This window comes from Gymnoscopelus braueri (genome assembly GCF_963280865.1).
Source record: "Gymnoscopelus braueri genome assembly, chromosome: 14".
In the NCBI taxonomy this organism is placed as follows: domain Eukaryota; kingdom Metazoa; phylum Chordata; class Actinopteri; order Myctophiformes; family Myctophidae; genus Gymnoscopelus; species Gymnoscopelus braueri.
The window spans coordinates 42,386,033-42,411,260 of NC_137619.1; the positions used below are offsets into that span (position 1 = coordinate 42,386,033).

A 25,228-nucleotide genomic window follows, 5' to 3' on the forward strand; every position below is an offset into this window, starting at 1 on the left:
TCAGCCTATAAGCCTCCTATTCCCCATTCACAGCTCTGCTGGTCTTTACGTCACACATTCATACTCCAATCACAGCTCCTTTAAATACGGCTTTGCATTCACTAGGTTTCTGCTCGTCTTGCTGCCTGCTTCACTGCTGCTTAGCTGCCTCCTCCACCCCAGCCTCCACCTTTTCTGGCATAGGCTCAAATAATTGTGATTTATATCTGCTAATTCACACTAATATGTCAATGTATTGCTTATCGTTTGACATTGTATCCCTATATGGGGGTTTTGCTTAACATTCCCTGATTTTGTTTAGCATGCAGCTTGGACACAATTCAGGGAATATCTCCAGGAGCGGAGCCTTTAACGCCAAGCTTAACTGTATTCCATTTGTTGCAATAAATGGTTAAATGTACTTTGACGTGAGTGTTCCTGACTGAACGAAGTATTAACAGTGTGCGTGCCGTGCAGTATACTCACAGAAATGTCCTCCGACAGGCCGTTGGGTACTTCCACCGCTCTGTTATCTACCTGCACGCTGCCCCTCGTCACAAACTGGATCACAGAGGCACTGTCCTGCAGGGCAGATGAGATGAGATGGATGGTGGTTATTGTTATTCTCAGGGGGTTATTATTATGACAACCTGTAATTGACTTGAATGGTTAAAGGGGCACTACCACAATTTTCAACTTTATCTCTACTCATTTGTTGTAGGAATAATGTTCCTTTAGTTCTGTGTGTCTGAAGTACCGCTTAAGTTGCGCTTAAAGAGGTTTTACTCCAGTGATGTCAGTGAATGTGAAAACTACAACCCTTACTTCCCGTGGTGTAAAGTAACTAAGTACATACTTTGCAGATATATATTATTAAATCATAAAACATACATTAACCACTTCAGCCCTATTTTTTCCCTTGGCTATTTGAAAAGAGACGATCTACAAGCTTACAACGCAGCACATCGCGGCGCGTTGTGAGCTTGTAGATCGGCTATTTTCAAACATTTTTGTACTTTTACTTTTGGTACTTCAAGTACATTTTGATACCAATACTTTTGTACTTTTACTCAAGTAATTTTTTAATTCCAGACTTTTACTCGTAACAGAGTACTTCAACAATGCAGTATTGATACTTTTACTTAAGTAAGAAATGTCAAATGTGAGTACTTTTCCCACCACCGCTTACTTCCTTGTTTTCTGCCGCTACCCTTGATGGTCATGACATTGTCCTTGTGTTGTGTTTATGGGCAAAATAGCTATATTAACTTTAAGATATATGAATCAAATTGTTGTAACGGTGACCATAAACCATAGCATGCATGAGCATGCTAGGCCAATGATTGCTTGCAAAAGGCGTTACGGGAATTCATAGGAATATATAGAGAAAGATCATAACGGAGAGGAAGGGGAATGGCATAAATATAGTTGTTTCTAGACTATTCTATAGACTAGTCTCTTTATTTAAATGTGTCTGACGTGTGTCTTACCCTCTTGAGGATTTCCGTGTTGAGCAGAAGTCGTACGTCTATACTCAACGCCTCTTCTTTTAACTGTGGGCCCAGACTGCAGGAGATGGTGAGACACGCTCTGCCGGGCCGCTCGCAGTCCTGTTGACAAAAACCACAAAACGGAAAGAAGAAACAGAGAGAGTGAGAGAGAGGAAGAGGGGTGATAAACAGATGTAAGGGGACAGTGGCCGCCAGTGAGCCCTGTGTGATGCCATATCCTTCATTATTACTCTGTTGTATGTCGGTGTCGCTTGCTGAAAATAGTCACATCTATAAGCTCGCAACGGGTCACTGTGACTGAGACTGTATGTAGGGCTGTCACGATTACAGATTTAAGTTGACGATTAATTGTCACTCAAATAATCTCGATTAACGATTTAATTGTGTGTTTGGCCATTGAACATTGGAACACATGAAGCCTTCTAGACATTTTTGGAACACATGAATAAAACATTTATTTCTGTTTGCCTTTTAGGCTTCCTAATAAAAAATTGCAAAGGGCAGATATGACATAACTTAAATATATACAAAGAAATTACTGACATAGTTAAATATGTAAAAAAAAAAAGCAGAAATAGTTGATCTACGTAAGCTTGTAGATCTGCTAGATTCTACTATTTTAATATTTGAAAATGTGTGAACATTTTTCAAAATGGAAACGAATATGACGATTATGCAAAAAATTATTGCGATTATCTCAAATAATTGCGATTAGACGATTATGTAATAATTGTGACAGGCCTAACTGTATGTCTGTTGTTCTGCATAGTGCAGGCTATTGTATACTGTAGGTGTATACTCCTGTATGCTGTTGCTTCATTATTGATGGCGCTTTTTGTGGAGATGTTATTCCCGTATATCTGCTGTATCTTCTAGTACTTGTTCTTACTCTGTATCTGCAACCAAACTGCCGTGCCGCCTCTGGCGACTGAATTTCCCCCGCGCGGGATCAATAAAGGTCTATTATTCAGCAAGTGACCATCACTATTTCACGATGACGTGTAAATCGGCTATAGTAGAGCAAAAATACACCTATGTATTTACCAGGACTCTGCGGCCAGATTTGGTGAAGAAGGCAAAGATGGTGTGGAAGATGCTCTCTCTGTCCTGGGGGATGGAGCAGGGTGTCGGGTTCTTGTGGGGGGTGCAGTTCCCTCTCCCATCAGCCACCTGGATGGAGGAGGAGACGCACGGCGGGGCAGAATTAGCGGCGTTGACTCAGGTTTCGGTAGTCGTGACACGGTCCATGTCAACAGTCGTCTTTCTTTAGGGGTAGGATTTTTGGGGGTTTTCTTTTCAAATTTGTTTTGGGGGGTTGGGGGAGGGGGGGGGGGGGCGGCATAAACGCTGCAGACGCACGCTTAGAAGCGCTGAAATATGGGGCGCTGCTGGTGATGAGGGGAAAGTAGAAACGTTTAATGCAAAGGTTCAGAAAGTGAGGCCCAGGGCCCCTAAGGGTTCTTTGAGGGGGTTTAAAATGTTTTACCTTTACAGGTCTGTCACCTCAGAGTGAGCAAAAATGTGTACAATCTCAGAGTTATGGGTTATTGAAATTCAAAAGTCTGCCCTACAAAGCCAAAATGCAGTAACTACGAAAAAAAAAATCAAATGGGTTTAAAAGTGATTCAACTGGTCAGCCAAATGAGATATCGGCATATAAGTGATATTACCATAAATGTACATCTGTTCTTGAGGTAATTGTTCATCCCCCAAAATCACAAAGGCTAATTTGACCTTTGGGATACACAAAGGTCAAAAAATTGGTGTGTCCAAAAACGTAGTTACTGCACTTTGGCTTTGCCGGCTTTTATATTATGGAGTGGACAGCGACAGTGCACAGCCAGCTCCCCATGGGGCTGGCTGGAGTCGGACAGTATTTCCGACCTATGCCACCTCGACTCCACCATTGTTCCTTGTCTACGGAGGTTGACAGGAAGCCCCCCCCCCCCACCCAGTGTGAGGGCCGGTGCCCCTCCCCAGACTGGCTTCCCATATGAAGTGATTTAGAGCCGGCTAGCTTTACTGCCGTGCCCCCAGGGAGTGCTCTGCTCACCCCCCCTCCCCCCTTTCCCCTCTCAGGCAGTCTCTGCTGCCTTTCCCCTCCGGTCACACCAGAAGCTCTGGAGGAGGAAATATAACGAGGCCTTTTCCTCATTGTCTGTTGTCTGTCTGTCTGTCTGTACCACCCAGTATCTCTGGGCTGGCCGCACCGTGCTTTTTATTACCATCCTTTCTCACGTCCTGTTTTCGTCGCTATTAGCGCAATTAATATTCATAGGCTACACTTATAAACTATATGCGAAAAAACTTCAGGGTTTATACTGTGCAGCATTGGGAGTTAGTGTTGATTTTGTCGACTAAAACTATGACAAAAAAAATCTGTTGACTACCTCTTTTCACTTATGAAAACGAAATAAAAACGAAAATAAAAACTAAGCTATGATGACTTAAACTATGACTAAATATACTGACAATTTTGTCAACAAATAAAAACTAGACTAAAATGTTTGTGAGGGACGAGATCCAGTAGAACTAAGACAAGTCATCCATCATGGGTGCACGTGGGTGTCACAGACTGAAAATGGTTGATCTACAAGCTCACAACGCGTCGCAGTGCGGCGCGTTGTGAGCATGTAGATTGGCTATTTTCGGCAAGCACCGAAGTGAAAATCATTTCGATGCCATCACGGCTGTCGACTTAATCAACTGTAGATTTAGTCGAGACTAAAAGTAAAACATTTCAGATGACTGAATTATGACTAAGACTAAACAGAATTTTATGCAAAAGACTATGACAAAAATTTAAGATTTGCTGTCAAAATCAACACTGGTGGGATTTTACATAATTTGTTATGTCTAGCTGGAAAATGTTCTGTAAGAGTATCTCCTTTGTGATACATTTTACACATCTCCACCCTGTATTGGTGCCAAGCCAAACTGCAAAGCACAGTAGTCCAGTTTAAAAAAGGAAGGCTTTTTTTTTACCCTGAAGAAGACCAAGAAGAAAGGGTCAAAGAGTCTTCCTTTTTTTTTTTAACTGTAAGAGTATCTCGCCATAAAATCTAGCCTCTATGTCTAACTGTCCACTGGGCCATAAGCTATACAGACAGTGTAAACAGCATTATAGTGAAGTTGGGGAGGGGGTGGTATAGAATAGGGGAGCAGTAGCAGCTCTGCAGGTGTCCCACTCCCCTGTTTCGTGCAAGCTGTCTGATCCCTCTAAAGTGATTCCAGATGGTTTCCCAACAGGGTGAGATACAGTCAACCCAGTCCAACCTACTCACAGTAAACACAATTAACAAGGGTGAGCTCCCCCCATGATCTACCTATATGAAAGGAGGCAGGCTGCAAAGGTTAAGCAAACATTTTACTCCGACGGGGGGGAATCGGGTTTCTTTATCTAAATGCAAACTGTTGTGAAACTAAATGGCGGGGCTAGCTTATAGCTATATCAACACTTTCCCCTTGGATTTTTGTTGGCCCATAACAGTGCCTCATTGCACAGCCTCTGTGCCGCGAGAACCGTAACTCACACGCAGGTTAAGCGCCGTTTTAGAAACTGAAATAAAAGTGTTGCCTATGTGGACACAGGCAACTCTGCCATGAAGGAAAACAAAACCTGTTAGGCTCTGCGTTAGGATAAAAATGAACAAAAGAATGTAAGACCGCCTGCAGGTGGACAAGCTAATAAATAACGCCATTGGGGTTGGATGGTTAATGGACGTGGTGGATGGATGTGGACATTAGGGTGGATGGTTAATGGACATGGTGGATGGATGTGGACAGGCGCCCACCTGCGTATCAATGATGTGGAACATATCAGCGCCGCTGCCAGCCATTCGGTTGGGTAACCTGATGTCCACGATGGAGCCAGGCAGCCTGCTGGGCCCATTGTTTATGGCCTGGAAGCACATCACACACAGGACAGACAGACAGACAGACAAGACAGACAGACAGACAGACAGACAGACAGACAGACAGACAGACAGACAGACAGACAGACAGACAGACAGACAGACAGACAGAGAGAGACACAGAGGTGGGTGAATACCAGAGGTGGAAAAAGCACTCAAATGTTTTACTTAAGTAAAAGTATCAATACTGCAATGTAGACGTACTCTGTTAAAAGTAAAAGCCCGGAATTCAACGCGTTGTGAGCTTGTAGATCGGCTATTTTCAAATAGCCTTGGTATAAAATAGGGCTGAAGTGGTTAATGTATGTTTTATAATGTAATAATAAAATAATAATAAAATCTGCAAAGTAACTAGTAACTAAAGTTTTCAAATAATTGTGGTGGAGTACAAGTACAATATTTGCCTCTGAGATGTAGTGGAGTAAAACTAAAAGTATAGACAATTGGAAATACTCTCGTAAAGTAAAAAATATACCTCAAAATTGTACTTAAGTACAGTACTTGAGTACATGTGCTTAGTTACTTTACACCACTGGTGAATACACAGAAAGGTATGTGTACACACATGCTGATATGACTATAAACACTGAGCGATAAGTACCTGGAAGGTGAGGTTGAGCGGCTGGAAGTTGCATTCCATGTCCTCCAGTTGGACGAAGCGCGAGGCGTCGATGGAGTTGCCGTAAACAAAGGAGGTAGGTGTCACCACGCTGTGGACATTAAGCACACCAATGACAAGCATTTAGGACCAGTGTTGATTTTGTCGTCTAAAACTATGACGAAAAATGTTCGTCGACTACCTTTTTTCACTGACGAAAACTTAGTTAAGATGACTAAAACTAAGACTAAATATATTGACAATTTTTTCAACAAATAAAACTAGACTAAAATGTTAGGGAGGGACGAGTGGAGAAGAGATCCAGTAGAACTAAAAGACAAGTCATTTTATGTTTGGTTGCGCTCTGAGAATAGCAGATCTACAAGCTCACAAGATCTGCTATTTTCAGCATGCAACCAAGTGTAAAATCTGCCATTACGACCCCATCAAGGCACCGCCAAAATACATTTTTGTTGACTAAATCGACTGTAGATTTAGTCGACTCTAATCTTATGATATTTAGTCGACTAAAACTAGAATAACAGAAGAACATTTCAGATGACTAAAATATGACTAAAACAAAATGGAATTTGATTCAAAAGTCTATGACTAAAACTGAATCAAGATTTGCTGTCAAAAACAACACCATTTAGGACAAATGAGCACTGATCCACATTGGTACTGTGTTAACTGCGTGAACACTATTCCAAAGCCAATTTGGGGGGAGGGAGAGGGGGGGGATCGATCGTTGTGGTTCACTCAATGTCCTGCGTATGTGCACGGTATGAGCAGTGGTGGAAAAAGTACTTGCATGTTTTACTTAAGTAAAAGTATCAATACTGCCATGTAGAAATACTCTTTTTACTGTTTCTACAGTAAAAGGCCTGTGTTCAAAATGTTACTTGGGTAAAGTAAGTGGCATCAACATGTACTTAAGTACCAAGAGTAAAAGTACTAATGTGTTTGAAAATAGTAGATCTACGACGCGTTGTGAGCTTGTAGATCGGCAATTTTCAAATAGCCTAGGTATGAAATAGGGCTAAAGTGGTTAATGTACTGGATGTTTCATAATATCATGATTTATATCTGAAAAGTAACTAGTAACTAAAGTTGTCAAATAATTGTAGTGGAGTAAAAGTACTACAGTATATTTGCCTCTGAGATGTAGTGGAGTAGAAGAAAAAGTACTGAAAACTGGAAATACTCAAGTTAAGTAAAAAATACATCAAAATGTTACTTAAGTACAGTACTTGAGTAAATGTACTTAGTCACTTTACACCACTGAAGGTATGAATACACCAGTGACCCCACTGGTGGGCAGTGAAGATATTGCAAGTGTGGGCACACAGCTAATCGGCAACTGAGTGCCCGCTTCACACGCGAGTTTGTACCCGCTTCAAACTGCCGTCTGCCGATGGCCTCACGTGTTGTCGAGCAGGCGGTTCAAGTCGGCAAGCCGTGGCGGACGGAATAAGTTATCACGTGGAACCAAACGGGAGCTCCCACCACCGCGTCAACCACAGCGATGGAGGTGTGGTTTTTGTGGTTTTGTCTTTGGAATAGCACACACACGCATATGAACTGTTTCATCACAGAAACTCAAAGGACCATACTGGTGGTCTGGCATGTTTAGCCCATTGACTACGAGTCACGGTATACTTGATATTACTGCCAGAACATTTTCCAAAACATACTCTACTGTACTTAAATTATTTCAGATGAGGCCAACGGATTCAGGTCGTTTCAGCCAGTGGTGTGAATCAGCTTGCGGAGGCTTGAAACATACTTCCGACGGGCAATCCAACGCACTATCATTGCATATTGTTGTGTTTGGATTGATATGAAGGAAACGTTTTCTCTAGTCCCTAGAGAAAAGACTGATACGAACGGAATCCAAACATCCGTGACTTATTAAACACACAATGATGTATTGTACAGCCAATGTTGACTCAATTATTCAGGTTCCGGTTAATGTTACAGGAAAGGGAAAATTGTCCTTTTTATGCCTGATTTACGGCAGAAGCCATTAATGAATAGACAATGACATGTACAGTATTGACACCACTACGGTTCTTTGATATATTTTTTTCCCCACACAGGAAAAGTTATTTACACAATGATGTATTGTACGGCCAATGTTGACTCAATTATTCAGGTTGTGCAACATTTTATTAACGTTGGAGAAAATGTGAAATCTAAAAATAGAGCCATTAACGGGAAAATTGTCTTTTCATGCACGATTTACGGCAGAATCCATGAATAGACAATGACACGTACAGTATTGACACCACAAAGGTTCTTTGATTATTTTTCTTCCCACACAGGAACAGTTATTTACAGATGTCAAAGTGAGAGATGAACGAGCTACATAGTTTCATTTGGCTTGTGATATGAGCCAGCTCTACACAGCCTCCCTCCACATTAAAGACAACAGACATGGCAGCATTATCAGATGTCAAGAGTTCCCATGGCGGAACTGTGCTGTTTCACATCGCTCCCCCCTCCCCTCCCCTCCTCCCCGTTCTCTCTCTGAACTTAAGACTATGATAAAGCGGTTAAGAGATAACGCTGTTTCAAAATGAAATGTTCCAAAACCAGCAGCAGCAGCAGCTCTCATTCTTCTCCCCCCAAAGAGACAACCAGCTGGGGGGAATGACAGCCGAGAGCCAAAGCACTCAAATGCTACATAAAGTTCACAGCATGCTATGCTAACCCCACATACTCTCCACTAGAGTTCTCAACGGGCCTGAAAATTAAGGCCCTAACTGGGCCCTTACTGGGCCGGACCGACCCGAACAATTACCATACTTAAATTGTGTGCTTAATGTCCTCAAAGTCACGCATTCCAACAAGCTTTGAAATGATGGGCAAAACATCTTGAAAACGGCCACTTTCACCGATTTTCAATTGAGTTTTGGCCATTGTCGCCCGTTTTTCTTTAATAACACGGGCTAGGAAGGTCGGACGGCGACAAACTAGATACCTGAGTGAAGTTCACTTTGAGCTGCACCCAACTGCCATTTCAATGCCATTTCCGTCGGCCTTAGCGTTATAGGCCGCTAGCTCACAGAGAGTCTGTACCGTGAACCAGAGTAAATAAAGCCTTACCCAGTGATAGTCGTGTCCACCTCGTGAACCAGCGGAATGGACAGCTCCAAATTATTGTCTGAGAGTTTATGCTCAGGGTTGGCACTGAAACAAAAAAGGCACAAATAATGTCATTCAGTCATTTTAGTGAAAGAAAGGGGTGGAAATGCAGCTGAAAGATCAGGTTACTATTTAGCAGAAAAACAACAAAATCCTGAGAAACAAAAGCCGTAGTTTTCCTAGAGGACTACGATGATGATGATGATGATGATGATAATGATGATGATGATGATGATTGGCAAAGCCCTCACGGAGCAGCTGAGCTGTAAGCTTTGCCAAAACAAAGAGCTCTCAGCTCCACGGCCAATTAGCTATGCAAATTTTCACTGATGGTAGAAAATGATGTGGGTCATCATGTTCATTCTTTAGGACCATTCCAAAGGGGAAATGTAATTTACGACCGTGACGCGAGAACCAAAACGTGCATTTCCATAGTCCATAGTCAAAACCTTGTATGTCCAAAACCCGCTTCTTGTCAGGAAATGGAGAAAAAAAGAACAACATGTGTTCCAAATGGATGCAATGTAGTTATTATTTAGTCACAAGCTCTTTGTTAATACTTTCTCCCTGGTTTCATATTTATAAAACCCCACAGACAGACTTAACCACTTTCACTTCTTGCACACAAAATAGCCAATCTACAATCTTAAAAATCATTTAAGTCATTGTTGACCTGGCATCCTATAGTGTGTATAGTTTCAATGTACAGGCTGATAATAGGTTCTGGGTTTACGCATGTATTAGTTATTATTAGATTATTGGTTTACTTATGTATTACTTTATTATTAGATTACTATTTCTATGCATTTGATGTATTGTCTTGTGTTGTCCATGCTTACTGTAAATCGCTCTGGATTAAGAGCGTCTGCTAAATGCCTAAATTGTACATTGTAAAATGTGTCGCATCTGTAGATCTGCTATTTTTGCAACTTTTGTGTGACACTATAAGCATTACGAAGTAGGGTACTCATTTACGAAAAAAAACAAGCACACAAACAAACAAACAAACAAAGTTTATATATGGAGATACAAGGTTTCTGTCTGACGGCAACGTTATGCTATTTGTCTTTTTTTCTTTTACATTTGCAACTTGGCATGTAACGGAACACTGCATCAGTAAAATGTAGGAGGTTTGCCATCATTGTATGCATGTATCAATTACAGCGTTACAGCAATAGAATAATCAGAGCCATACCATTTTCTGTTTCAATCATTTTGCAAGCATTCCTGCACTACAAGCTTATTCTGTGTTTAGCGCACGTGTACACACACACACACACACACACACATACACACATGCGGGGGATTTCAGAAACGTACCTTTTCGCTTGAACTAAAAACTGCAACGTCTCGTTTTCCCCAGAGAGTCGACTTGTGTCAAAAATGACAGACAGATGATACTAAAGAGAGAGAGCAGAGATTTAGAGTGTGAAATAGTTGTCATCATTTGTTTGCTTTTAAAGGCCCTGAGGTGCCTGTATGATTCACACCATGCTGTACTGTTGCCAGCGGGAGGCTGCGTTCAGGACGGCCTCCAGCTGTGCTTTGCCTTGGATTACACACTTACTATAAATACTCTACCGGTCCGAAAGGCCTTGACACACAGTGAGGACACGGTGAAAGTGTATGTATGGCATGCACATAGTACAGCCTCATGTCAAAGTGTGTGGCATGCACAGCAGTGTTGATTTTGACAGCAAATGTTTGATTTAGTTTTAGTCATAGTCTTTTGAATAGAATTCCATGTCATATTTTAGTCATCTGAAATGCGTACGTTTTTTGTTTTAGTCCAGTTTTAGTCATCACAAGATTATAGTCGACTAAATCTACAGTTGATTTGGTCGACTAAAATATATGTTGGCGGTGCCTTGATGGCGTCGTAATGGTTGATTTTGCACTTGGTTGCATGCTGAGAATAGCCGATCTACAAGTTCACGACGCGTAGCTGCGCGACGCGGTGTGAGCTTGTAGATCGGCTATTTTCAGAGCGCAACACCCGAGCGCAACCAATAAAATGACTCGTCTTTTAGTTCTACTGGATCTCTCTTCTCTACTCGTCCCTCGTCTTAGTTTTAGTCATCGTGGCTTATTTTTTATTTAGTTTTCGTCAATGAAAAAAGGTAGCCGACGAAATCCACACTGATGCACAGTGCAGCCTCATGTGAAAGAGTATGGCATGCACATAGTACAGCCTCATACAATGTAAGTCAATGAGGAGTATATTTTGAATGATCAATTTCTAATCAATGGAGCAAATGTTTTTGATTTCTTGTCCACCTTTGGAGTTACACCATGGCAAGGTAATTACACAACCCATACCTCTACTTGCCCTTTAATCGCTCTGGACATCTCTGTGATGTTGGGTGGAAACCTCATATGTCCAAAACTTTTGGATATACTTTTTCAGGATTCAAATAAAAAAATAGCAAAAGTAGCCGCTTCGCTCCGTGTTTTGAGCTTGTGGATCTGCTACTTTTGATTTGTTGTGTGACACTGTAAAATGATCAAATCAAAACACGAAAAAGAAAAATATATTGTCGCTGCCCGACAGCGACAATATCCAAAGCGCTACTCCGGTCATAAAACGCTTTCTGTGGACACGGCCACTAAGACAGCCTCATGTCAAAGTGAAAACAGTGAGTAAAGCCTAATTTAGGCTCTGTCAGTGTCGCTGTCGTGCGACAAGGTGACAGGGTATGACATGCACAGTGTAAGACAACCTTCAGTTGTTAGGTGTGCTGCAGTAGGTACCTTAGTCTGTGCTCTCATGAACGGAAATCCCACGCTGCACTTAAGGAAGTCCAAATCAACAAGTCCACAGGAAATGCCCTTCTCCTCCTGGAGAAGAAACACAGAGCAAAGGAGGAGGAGGCCACAAAGTGAGTAAGAGGGAGCAATAATACAGACACAGACACGCTGGAGACGGAGTGGGAGACACACACACACACACACACACACACACACACACTCGCACACATGGAAGTCTGGAGATAGAGACAGACGAGGGGGCCGCAGAGAGGGTGACACATGGAGAGGGAGGGTGACGAGGATTAGGTTTTGAAGATCTCCATTTGGTGTTTTTCCAATGGGGAAAACAATTGGATAGGATTATCAGAGATCATACATTTTACGGTACACGGACCGTGAAGATTGAATAATGGAATGAATAATGACGTTTGGCATACTTTGATCAGATTGTAGGAAAACACTACATTGCAGTAGAATAGTCCCAGTTCAGTACTTAATTCTGCAGCGGTACTTAAACCTTTTCATGTCAAGAACCCCCAAATTAATTGTATTGTGATTGGCTGCAGACCCCCCATCTGAAAATACTTATTGCCAGTGACCCCCCCATACAAGATCTGTGTTGTTGAAATGTTTAGTTTAGTCCTCCATTCTCTTCCTGGTTAATGTATTATGGAAAACGACTGTATCTCGCCTCCTGTGTTTTACTATGCATTTTTTGGCGAGACATGCTAATTTCAACGGCCTATAACAAGCGAACGGGGGGTCGCGATAACCTTTTTATTGTCTTCACGGAATCACAGTAAAAGCCTCCGTGTTTAGCTACTATCGGGGGATCGATCATACTGGATATAAATGTTCTGTGACTAGTTGAAAAGGTAAGGAAAATAAAAAATTGCTGGCAGTGGGTGATTATTTATTTAAGTGGTTAAAACATCAATAACTCGTCAATTCAATGTATTTATGTAATAGAATTAAACTTCAATTCACAGATCTCACACATCATGCACACACAGTATGAATGCACGTGCACACACCAGCGAATTGTGCACGTGTTCGCAAGCACACAAGGCCACGCTACTGTAATTGTAATCCATATTGTGTTTCATCCCCTAATCTCCATCTAGCAGGTTCCTCAGACCATACATTACATTAAAGGTGCATTTATAAACAAACTTGAGAAATGAATGGAAGAGAAAAAAAAAGGGAACGTGATGGCATACAGTTCTTTGCGGGGAGGGAGGGTAATTTGGACGGCCTCCAGGCTGTGTGTTTGGAAGCTTGTCTAAACAATATGGAGCTTCGCTGGCTGTACTGTGTAAACAGTCGGGCCTTGACCCTGCGAGGAGTAAGGAATTCTTCTAGCGGAGGGTTCACTGAAGGGCTGTTTTCTCTGAGCTCATGTGCTGGAGAGTGTGAACGAAAGACAGGCTGAGGTTCTTCACCATCGTCGTGACAACGAGGGCCTGTGCGATGATAGACGAGCCCAAAACGTGTGCTTCTGGAGGCTAAAGGTAACAAACCCGTTGCAGAATTTATGTTTCCCACAGAGCGCTTGCTGCCTGGTGTTTTAGCTTAGTATCTAATACACTCGCACGACCTCCAGAAGCGATACAAAAGTTGTGAAAGTTGTTTGCTTTTTGCATCTCTGGTGGCGACCACCTTTAACCAACATGAACCCTGGTGTCCCAAGTTATAGTTTCATAATAGGCAGACGTTCTGTGAAAACTGGCAAACTTTTGGAGAAAATGTCAGATTTGGTGTCGAGGGAAAAAGGAGGGGACCAAGTATATACGGTAAACGAAGTATATACGGTTTAAATTGTTAACCACTTTCAACCTGAGGGTCCAATCTTACGCAAACATTTTCAGAAATTTTCATAATCAAAAAGTTTTCCGCCATTTCTGAAACAGGGCTTAAGTGGTAGGCATCAATCCACACATTCCACACTGTCATCCACACTCCCTCATCTTATTCAGCAGTTTTCACGCCTGGGCCCAGGGTGGGGCTGCATCCCCCCATCTTCATTAAGTCAGCTCTTTAAACACGCAGCTCTGCCCTTTGGGATGGACACGATGGCGAGCCTATTGGGGAGGGAGGGGGGGGGGGGTGGCTGTGTGGGGGGGACCCCAGCAGCACAACTGGCAACGGGTGGAATTTCCTCTGTTTCCTGTATTCCTCCGTGCTGCTGTGAAAACACTGCAACGTCCCACGAGACTGGGCAGGATTCGGGGGGAAGTCGGCTTGTTTACCCATCACCCACCTGGCAACTCTTGAGAGAGAACAGTTTCGCTGCATGTGGCACACACAACGATGACACATGGCAGGCCGTGCCTTCATGGGGCGAAAGAGGACATGGGTTCTGTTTGTTCAGCGCTTCTTCACTTTCTGCTTTGACTTTTCTCTGGGGTTTGTCCGTCAGCAGCGGTGGGGTTCGTGTCGGGGATCCTCGCAAATGCCAGGAGCAGTTAAACTTGACAGGGTTTGTTTATGCTGCTTGCGGGTTGAGGGAGAGGTTTAGCAGGACTGACAATACGCACATGCACACACTTATCATCTGCAGCGTACTGTGTATCAGTTTAGGGGTGCAACAGTTAATCGAACTAATAGATTTAATCAATTATAATAAATAAAAAAATCGAAAATAGCAGATCTACATGGTCATATTTTTGCGTGACACCTACAATAAGTATAAAATAGGGATTAAGTTGTTAACGAGGCTAATGGATTTACTCGCTGATAAATATATTTATATATTATATATAAAAATGTCACTTTCGGAGGCGGAGTCCTCGGTAGGAGACTCAATGGACACTCTTTGAGACTCTTTGAGAAAATCTCCATGAATTCAATGCTTCACGGGGTGTGTAATTGATAGAATATAAGTACTTTTTTGGGTGAACTACTCCTTTAAGGGACGTTCACGCCAAACACTATAACTGCTACGATAACAATAACTACATCATTCACCATTGTTGGCCCTTTACTGTACAAAACTTCTCTAATGCTTAATGTGCGTCATACATTCTCTGTCTGAGCCACAATTCTGTCTTCAGTCTCAGAAAGGTAGCACATATTTTTACCTACTAAATATCTTCCACCTGTCGAGTCATCATAAATAAATACAGTTTTGTTTTAAATAAAAATAAATAAAAGCCACAGCTCTGGCCCATCAGGAGGGATTTAAGCAGAAGTGACTCGCAGAGGTAATAAAACAAGTGGATCCAGTGCGGTGTGTGAGAGTCTGTCTCCTCAGGGGAGCGAAGACAGAGCTCCTGAAACCAATTCACCTCCCTGGCTTTCAGACAGCTTGTGTTGCAAGAACAACACAGAGATAACAGAGCAGCGGCTCTTAAACATGAAGGGAGCACGAGTTCACGCTTCGCTCGCTTGGAGGGGGAAAGAAAAGCCTCGGGCGGCTCGGAGCTGACCTTAACTCTGCAGAAACGGGGTCGTATCAACACCTTGGACTTCTCCAGGAGTAAACGGCTGTCTGCATCAAGAATGATAATAACTACAACGATAACTATATATATATATAAATATATACAGACAGACAGACAGACAGACAGACAGACAGACAGACAGACAGACAGACAGACAGACAGACAGACGCACACACGTATAGAAAAAAAAGGAGATACCGGTATCTCTTTTTAACCACTTAAGACTGATTTCATACCTCATCGTACAACAGTATTGTGTGAAAATAGCTAAATATCAGACCTAAAAGCGCTCAATGCATTGCATCATGAAGGGGGTTGAGCTTGTAAATCTTCTCATTTAGCTATTTTTGGTTAAAAATGGTCCTAACTGGAGTGGAGTGGATTTCCGGTGCCCTCTCTATTATTTTTTAACTCTATGGGTCATCCACACCCATCAGGTTCCCAAACAAAAGCAGGCGTTGGGACCACTGGTAAGTTGATCCTTTATGTCAACCTTGTTCATTAAATTAGTCGTGAAACTTGAATCCTAAAGCACTATTTTTGTAACATCAGCCCCGCCAATTACACATTCTATTCACTATAATTAACATATTTTATTTTCCACCCTAACATAAGGTGGTGCGCATCCTGTCATTCACTGAGGTAGGATAACATATTGGCACTGTCGGGCAGAATCCTTGTATCTCTCTTGGCCAAGACTGGCGTAGTCGTCTGGGCACCTAGGCTGCTAATCCAGCCTGACAGTGTGTCGCGGGTTCGAATCCCGATCTTGACGACCTTTGTTGCGTGTCACTCCATCTCTCTCCCCGTTTCTTGTCAGTCTACTGTATATCTATTTTTTTTTTAAAGAAACCTTGTATCTCTATCTTCATGTTTTTATGGGGGGTTTCTCTCCATAAATGAATGCCCTATTCCAGTGTCCAGGGTAGCTCAGTCAGTAGAGCACTCGGCTTTGGACAACAAGGTTCCGAGTTCGATATGCGTATGAGTAACACGGCTTGAATAACTAAGTTGTGCGAGTACTGGGAGCTGATGGTAGGTGTTGTTGCGCTCAACCTCAGCAATCCAGGGGTTCTCAAACTTTTTTTATAACAACCCCATATTATGAGGGGAAAGGTTTGGCGAACCCAACATGCCCCCCCCCCCACGGGCACTAAAATGCTAAGATATCAATAAAAGCTATGGAAGTGGTTCTGTACACACTTTTGTTAACTGAAGCATTCAGCCAAAATATGTTGCTAGAACCACCAGAGTTTCTTAATCCAGCTCTCGATTTTATCTTTGGCCACCGACCGTGGCGTTTTTCTCCATCCTGACAGCTGTTGGTAACTGGTCTGGTTGTCTGCCTTTGTTCCAGGGACCCCCAGAAGCAAAGATTTTAGTTAAAAATGTTTGCTTTAAAACAACATATATTCAAAGATTTGCACACATTTTCAAGATTTTTCAAAAATAGCAGATCTACAAGCTCGTAGCGCAGCACTCAGCGCCGTGCTATGAGCTTGTATGTCTGCTATTTTTGAGTAGCCAAAGTGTAAAAAAATGCTTTTTTAGATCAAATCAAAAAATGACACAGATCCGTTCCAAATTGGCAAAATTGTCAAATATTACGTGAGAAAGAGGCAAAGATAGCCGTGAAAATAGCCAATATAATAAGCTCACAACACCTCGCAGTGCGAGGCGTTGTGAGTTCGGCTATTTTCACAATATGTTTCTCTGGAACTGAGTCAAACTAAATGTAATGCCTCAACTCCTACAATTCCATGTGCTTGTCAGGGTGGGAGGTCCCCAGTTCAAATATGATAATTTTGGGGGGGTCGCAGCCTTAAAAGTTTGGTAACCCTTGCATTAGGAGGGGAAGAAAATGTGTTCCTGATAAATGTTGACTCCCGTCCTGCACGGCCCTCATCAGCGCCGTGCGCGGGTCGGTCTGACGTGGCGTCTCGCTCAGATAGGGACGGGGGATCTGCTGGCCTCTTCTTCACAGCGGGGAAGTGAAGGAGCAGACCCGGTGGGCCCAGCGGCCGCGGCCAATAGATTCCAGCCTACGCAACCCGTTTCTGGGAAACCCATTTGTGTCCCACTTCAAAATCTCAGACTGCGGTTTAAGGTGGGCTGGCAATCATCTGCAGAGTGCAGACAGAGGTCTGCTCCTCACTAATAAACGTCCAGACATCTTCTTCTCTATAGGAGTGGTTCTCACTCCTAATTCCAAGGAATTCAGCGTAGCGATAGCTCATGTGGCCACGGAAGGCAGGATGTTTTCATGCTAGCTCACTCTCTCCGGAGCCCCTCCCCCCCATTCGTTAACAAGTTAATTAATACCTACACCTACAAATCAGCCTGTCCTCTCCACGTTCAACCGCTCTTCATTCTCATTCGCTACAAGCTAACTCGCACACGCCCTCATACCCACGGTGCATCTCAGGCAGTGCATTTAAGCAGCCCTCTGTTCACTGTTCATTCATTCTACGTGCTTCGCTGTCTCAGCTGGTCGTACAGCTGTCAAGTTTTAAAATTCCCTCCACCTCCCCGGCCTCCTCCCTGTGGCATTTATTTAGTTCATATTGTTAAAAGGATGATTCTGTGGATTGTACTGTACTATGATATGTGGTAGTTTAATTATGCATTGAAGGTTCAATGTTATGTTTATGTAAAACCGTATCTTATGCTCTGCTCTGGGGGGGTTTGTGATTTCAGGTAATCTGTAATATCACATGAGCAGAGTCAAACTGAATGCAATATCATTGCAATAAATGGTAAATGGTTAATAAATGGTAAATGGTTAATCCTGAGCTGAAGTGTCTAAAATGAACCCCCAGTTACTGTAGGTATTAGGTACGCGTTAGGCCACGGACCCCCATAACTCTGAGTGTGTACACATTGCACATTAGTTATGGGTTAAGTGCCTTACTCTGGGACAATTGGACATGTAGACACGGGGGTGGGCCGGGAGGCAAACCAGTGGCCTTCTGATTACCAGACGGCCTGCTCTACCCCCACTCAGCTACGGCCGCTGCGTAGGGGGGGTACTTTTTTCACCATGTGTCAGAGGGTCAGCCAAAGGATCTAGAATCCTCAGAGACGGGACAGCTGTTGCTGCAGCTATAGGGCACTCCTCCTCCTCTTCCCTTCAGCCTCTCATCTGCCTCTACGGTGACATCCAAACAGCTATAGGGCACTCCTCCTCCTCCTCTTCCCTTCAGCCTCTCGTCTGCCTCTACGGTGACATCCAAACAGCTATAGGGCTACTCTCCTCCTCCTCTTCCCTTCAGCCTCTCATCTGCCTCTACGGTGACATCCAAACAGCTATAGGGCACTCCTCCTCCTCCTCTTCCCTTCAGCCTCTCGTCTGCCTCTACGGTGACATCCAAACAGCTATAGGGCACTCCTCCTCCTCCTCTTCCCTTCAGCCTCTCATCTGCCTCTACGGTGACATCCAAACAGCTATAGGGCACTCCTCCTCCTCCTCCTCTTCCCTTCAGCCTCTCGAGGTAACATGCCTACGAGGTAACATCAGGCGTGTTCGTTTAAACCCATTGAATCCGGGAACGTATCTGTGTCATTTTAAGATTTTTTTGGCTATTAAAAAATAGCAGATCTACAAGCTCATAGTGCGGCACCGAGTGCCGCACTATGAGCTTGTAGATCTGCAAAAAAAAAAATAGGCGAACATTTGTAACTCAAATCTTTGCTTCTGGGGGTCCCTGGAACAAGATATGTTGAGATTTCACGACTTTCACGATTTTCTACAAGCTCATAGTGCGGTGCCACACTATTAGCTTTAAGAAACCTTAAAAATGACACAGATACTTTCCCCGGTCTTAATGGATTAACACTCCTGTGAGCGTAAACATTTATCCTTAATTAACACCCCGGACATTCTTGTACACAGTCAAATCCGTTGAAACTGCAATCCGCAACATCTCAAACCCACATCTCCCGCACAAAAGACCAAATCTCTACCGCTCAGACGAGAGAAACCCCCCCCCCCTTGTCCAAGGAGGATATTGCGTTAATGACCTTCAGGCAGGGCTACTTGTCAACCAGTAGGTGGAGACCACAGGGAGACACCACTTCCAACCACTGCAGATTACTAGTTATATTGTAATAACATAGTCTACCATACAGACTGGTAAAAAGGAAAACAACAAACTTTTATTCATTACAATAAGTTCCGGATTGCGGTATTAAAGGTAGGGTAAGTGATTTTCTTTGGTTATATTCTGATAGTACTCATTGCTATAGAGTGTTTGTTCAGTAAAAGGATCGACTCCTTGTCTCTCCAGCTCTTTATTAAACAGAAAATGCATTTTCGTTTCAGTTTCAGTTTCATTTCTAATTTTATCCAATCAGGATAGAGAACTCAATCAGGATATAGATTAAACAAGTGAAATTGGAAGTGATGACACTAAGAAATGAGCAGGCAAAATTGGAACTGGAACACTATAAAAATGAAGCTTAAAAATGGGTACTTTCTCCTGATTGGCTGAGATTTTGACACCTACCGAAAATGTATTTTCTGTTTATTAAAGAGCTGGAGAGACGGGGAGACTCCTGTTACTGAACAAACACTCTATAGCAATGATTACTATCAGAATATAGTGCTTTAACCTTTTAACAAAATACTTTTTGTTTTAACCAAAAAATATCACTTACCCTACCTTTAATTGAACACAAATCAACACTGACGGATTGTACCACAGTACGCATCTTCTTGTATTCGTCAGCATTTGGACTCTCAGAGTCGTGGCGTGATGTTATAAGCCGCTTCATCCATCTTTACTGTACAACAATAGCAGCGCAGCACACATGGTTCTTCCACTAATAATTCCCATGTGTTCCAAATTTGTCATCAGGCTTTATCTCCCCCCCTCAAAATAGAACATGTAGTTATAGCTCTATTATCATTCCTATGATTCACTCGTATGATATCATATCCCCATCTCCACTGCAGCAACCCGCTAACATACACACAGCGACAGAGCCGGCTTTAATAATAAACAGAAGAAAGGAGGAGTGGGTCTTTAAGTAAATAAATAGCAGACACTTTGGTCTGGCAAACACAGACCTTCTGCCAGAAGTTGATGTAGAAGACCTCTCTGGAGAAGTTGAAGTAGATGTTGGTGTCGTAGGCGTCATCTCCAGAGTTGGAGATGGTCAGGTTCAGCGAGACGTTCTTCACTCCGCCCAGGGCTAAGTGGGGCTTGCTGTATATCCTGAAGGCAACGTACAGCACAGAGACAATGTATTTCAGTAAATACACGGTATACACACCTCTTGTACGACCATTGTGTCGAATGAAGCGTTAAGCTGGGATTTAGACAGATGGGAGCCTGTTCTTTTTAGAGTTTTAAAGCTGCAATCCGTAAGATTTATTTCCTATACGCGGGATTAGATCCCACTTTATTTTTACTGCTGAGCTAAGATATATAACGACTGTTTGGGTGGGGGGGAAATATCGCGCTTTGAGCGTCAGACAATACCTCTTCAACCAGTAGGTAATCTCTCAAGAACAGATTCTGCTCTGCGTTGGAATCTGTCGTGAAGGCTCGTCATAACATGTACGCACTGGGCTACAAGTGGGCGTGCCTTCAGATCAGGAAGCAGGCCGCGCTTTACCCAATCAAATGTAGTGGGCGGGATTCACGTGTCCGTCGATCTTTCCCCCTCGAAACAAACCCGAACTAATTTAACAATAGCGTCCGCGGAGCAGACAAAACCACGGAAAGATATTCACATTTTAACTTACTCTTTCATCATAGAAACAAGTGGGCTTATAACCAAAACGATCCATGTTCTCTGGGAGAAGTGGTGTTAGTGTTCCGTGTAGAAATATTGTTAGTGGGAATGAAAACATAGTGGCACCACCGGAAGTGAAAGCTGAAGGCAGACCAAAACACCGGTTTCCTTTGCGCACGGGTGCTACGTCGCCATTGTCCCAGAGCCAGTGAGAGATAGTACAAACAGCAGAGGGCGCTGTTTTTCATTCTCACTGGCTCTGGGTTCCCAGATTGACCAGTTAGTCCATGAGCCAGACAAGATTTCATTATCGAAAGAGTGGGCAAAACCAAACCTATATCAAATTGTTCATAGGGTCAATACGAGTAAATACATATATGATAACCTCTCCACAGGAGCAGCTTTTTCATGGTTATCACACATTTTGTAATTTTCCCCATACGTACATGACAGGTGAAAAAATTACAACATTTAAAAAAGAGTTATCATAATGAAACTTCCTGAGTTGATTACTTACATGAAGACAATGATTTATCGTATTACAAGTTTTCTGAAATTGTATTTTAAATATGCAAATTAGGCATTATATAGGAAAATATGCCCGAATTTGCATAACTTGCCAGAAACAACATTGGAACATTGGACAAAGCCACATTCTTATTTCATGTTTAGTCCATAGAGCCCCAAAATTGAGCCATGGTTATCAAATGGGTGGGCAAAGCTAGGTGTGAGTTTAGTGGTAGTTATCATGCATTGAATATGTGGACCCCTATATGATATATATTTTTCTGCACAATTGACTTTGTGCAGAAAACTTAACAAACTCATTAGTTAATTTTGACTTGGTGTATACAAAGGTAAAAGAAACAAACAAAAAACTAGAATTTGGCCACCAAAACGTGCCTGCTTACAGTATTTTCTTATTTATGGAGTGATACATATAGATATTGAATTCCCTCGTTAAAAACCTTTGACTCCAACATCTTAACAAAATTAAATAAGAATGTTGACTCTGGCTTTGTCCAATGTTGTTTCTGGCAAGTTATGCAAATTCGGGCATATTTTCCTATATAATGCCTAATTTGCATATTTAAATATACCATTTCAGAAAACTTGTAATACAATAAATCATTGTCTTCATGTAAGTAATCAACTCAGAAAGTTTCATTATGATAACTCTTTTTTACATTTTGTAATTTTTTCACCTGTCATGTACGTATGGGGAAAATAACAAAATGTGTGATAACCATGAAAAAGCTGCTCCTGTGGTAAGGTTATCATATATTTATTTACTCGTATTGACCCTATGAACAATTTAATATAGGTTTGGTTTTGCCCACTCTTTCGATAATCATTGCTCAATTTTGGGGCTCTGGCTCATGGACTAAGTAGGTTGTCCTACCCAAACACAGGGACTAAATGTACAGTATTAGTAGAAGAGTAGGGAGAGTCTGTGTGGAGTAGCCTCACAAAAACCAGTAATCCTGGTCTCTATACTGCCTCCCCCTGGTCAGCCGGAGCGCCTGATGGAGGGGAAAGGAACTGGTTGGAATACCGTGTTCCTTCCACGCGCTACGTCCTACGGGGGAACCCCCCCCCCTGTCAGGTGATAAGAAGCGGTCTGCTCACTCCCCATGCGTTGAAGGAAGCATGAGCTCAGTTCGGGGCTCTCCCCAGGCTGGCAGAGGGAGAGTAGCGCCCAGGATTACATAGGCAATTGGCACTGGGTGAAAAAAATGGGTTACAAAATCGTGGGATAAAAAAATGTAAGGAAAAAAAAAGAAGAGTAGGGAGAGCACCAAACCACCGCAGTTGTATTAGATGTATTTTATGAACCACACAGATTGATTAAAAAAACTTTGCTCCATTTAAATAAGTTCTAGGATTGCAGCTTGTAATGGTAATCGTTTTGGGGACGAAAGATGAGTGTCCGTCCATTCAAAAGCATGTTTATGTGACTTTCTTTTATGGGTAAAACTTTAAATAAAAATGAAATTGATGACTGCACGTCTTCCTGGAGAAGGAAGCTGTCAAGCTATTGTTTCCAAAAGTGTACATAACACTCTGAAAAGAGAAGGATCTCCCTGGTTATAATGAAAATACATGGACATCCTCCCTCCATGCTTTTAGAGCCAAAAGCACACATGCATCATCATGGTTCCATTCTCCACACCCAGGCCTCTCCTCATGACGATGACGTCAAGCTGTACTTCCTCTAGAACGGAGCAGGGCGGACCCGACCGGCCAGTACCGGTACTATAAACACCTTTAACCCTTTAAGACCGGGAACGCCTACTGTGTCATTTTCAGATTTTTAGCTGTAACCATTATTTTAGGATTCTTGGGCTATTCAAAGTATGAAAAGTTTCTGAAATAATTTGTGTAAATCTATTAATATATATATGTTTTTTTTAAAGCAAACATATTTAACTCAAATCTTTGCTTCTGGGGGATTCTACAAATGTCTTCTAAATCCTAACAGTTTTTTTTTTTTTAAACGTATGTTGTCTCAAACCTTTTTCATGTCAAGGACCCCCAAAATGATATGTATTTGGCCGTGGACCCCCATCTCAAAATATGTTGTTCCAGGGATCCCCCAGAAGCAAAGATTTGAGTAAAAAAAATTCACTTTAAAAAAAATATATATATTCAAAGATTTGCACAAATGTTCACGATTTTTCAAAAATAGCAGATCCTCAAGCTCGGTGCCATGCTATGAGCTTGTAGATCTGCTATTTTTGAATAGCCAAAAGTATAAAATAATGGTTAAAGTGGTCACACAGATGCGTTCCCTGTCTTAATGGGTTAATGGCCAAAACGAGAGGGAAACTAGTGTGTTTTTTTTACCCAGAAAGCAACAGTCTCCCATGTAGACGCAGGTCCGCGGCGCAGTCGTCTGACAGGCAGTTCTTCTCGAACCAGGTCTGGAAGAGGAAACACACACACACAATTCCTTAATGACCTCATGGTCAACATACTGGCATTGGTAGTCTAAACACTAGACTCTACATAGGGGGCAGTGTTGTGTCATTCTTGCAATAATAATGGCCTGTCTCCAGTAAAGCCAGTGGTTCTCAAACTTTTTCATTGTCAAGGACCCCCGCATTAATATGCATTTGGCCACGGACCCCCCCCCCCATATGAAAATATTTTAGTACCACATGGGGCTCTAATGCCTGACCTTGGGTGCCCTGGTTCGATTGCCGGGCCAGACAGGCAATTTTGCTGCATGTTACTCCCCTCCACTCTCTCTCTCCATGTTTCCTGTCTATCTATTGCAGTGGTTCTAAAACTTTTTCATGTCAAGGACCCCCAAATTGACACTTATTAGCCCGTGGACCCCCATTCGAAAAATATATGGCAGGGACCCCCATAAGAGAAGATTTTTACGGCTCTTTAGCAGTGATTCTCAACCATTTTAATTTCAAGGACCCGCCAGTTTGACATGCATTAGGCTATGGACCCCCATTTAATAGTATTTCTATCTCTGGGACCCCAAATTTATATTGGGGTTTATATTGTAAAGTTTATGTTAATTTAACTCTGAGAATGTACAATTGGAACCAAACTCTCAGAGTTACAGACCCATAAGGGTCCATTTAGTTCCTAACTATCCATCATTTAGCTGGGGACCCCCTGGAACTCCCTCAAGGACCCCCCGGACCCCACTTTGAGAACCAATGATCTATTGTGTCTATGAAATAAAAGTCCCCAAAAAATTACGCAATAATAATAATAAAAATAATAATAATATGAATAAATGAAGACTAATTCTTCAAAGGATGAAAGTAAACTTAATGCATGGTAATCAAATCCCATTTAACAGTGATGAATTCCTGACAAATGGATTCCCTAAGTGCTGAGGGATGCTAATCCGCCCGCCCGCCCCCCCCGCCACCCCACCCCCCCAAACATCCCCAACCTCTCAAGAAGCGCATGCTGTGGGGAAGCACATGTGGCATTGGGGGGGGTGCTAAGAAAATAAATTCATCAATCTCCTGGATTCCACCGTCGAAAAGTCAACACAGCCAATAGCAAGCTGGTAACCAACACCATATCATTTTAACCTCCATTTGGGTCTATTCCATGCATTCCTGAGCCTGCTGATGGGAAGGACGTGCCTTTAGCGTTACAGGTATCGGGTTTGTG

At 42.5% G+C, this 25,228-nt stretch overlaps 1 protein-coding gene across 1 annotated transcript in view; it reads right to left on the reverse strand.

The window, feature by feature from the left end:
- Positions 1–25,228, reverse strand: part of itga9 (integrin, alpha 9) — a 123,291-nt gene that overhangs the window by 16,131 nt on the left and 81,932 nt on the right. Inside the window, 10 exon segments of the mRNA XM_080449048.1 lie at positions 466–561; positions 1,470–1,589; positions 2,535–2,660; positions 5,285–5,392; positions 6,006–6,114; positions 9,111–9,194; positions 10,470–10,549; positions 11,901–11,987; positions 20,409–20,556; positions 23,927–24,003. Coding sequence (XP_080305174.1) covers positions 466–561; positions 1,470–1,589; positions 2,535–2,660; positions 5,285–5,392; positions 6,006–6,114; positions 9,111–9,194; positions 10,470–10,549; positions 11,901–11,987; positions 20,409–20,556; positions 23,927–24,003 — 1,035 coding nt within the window.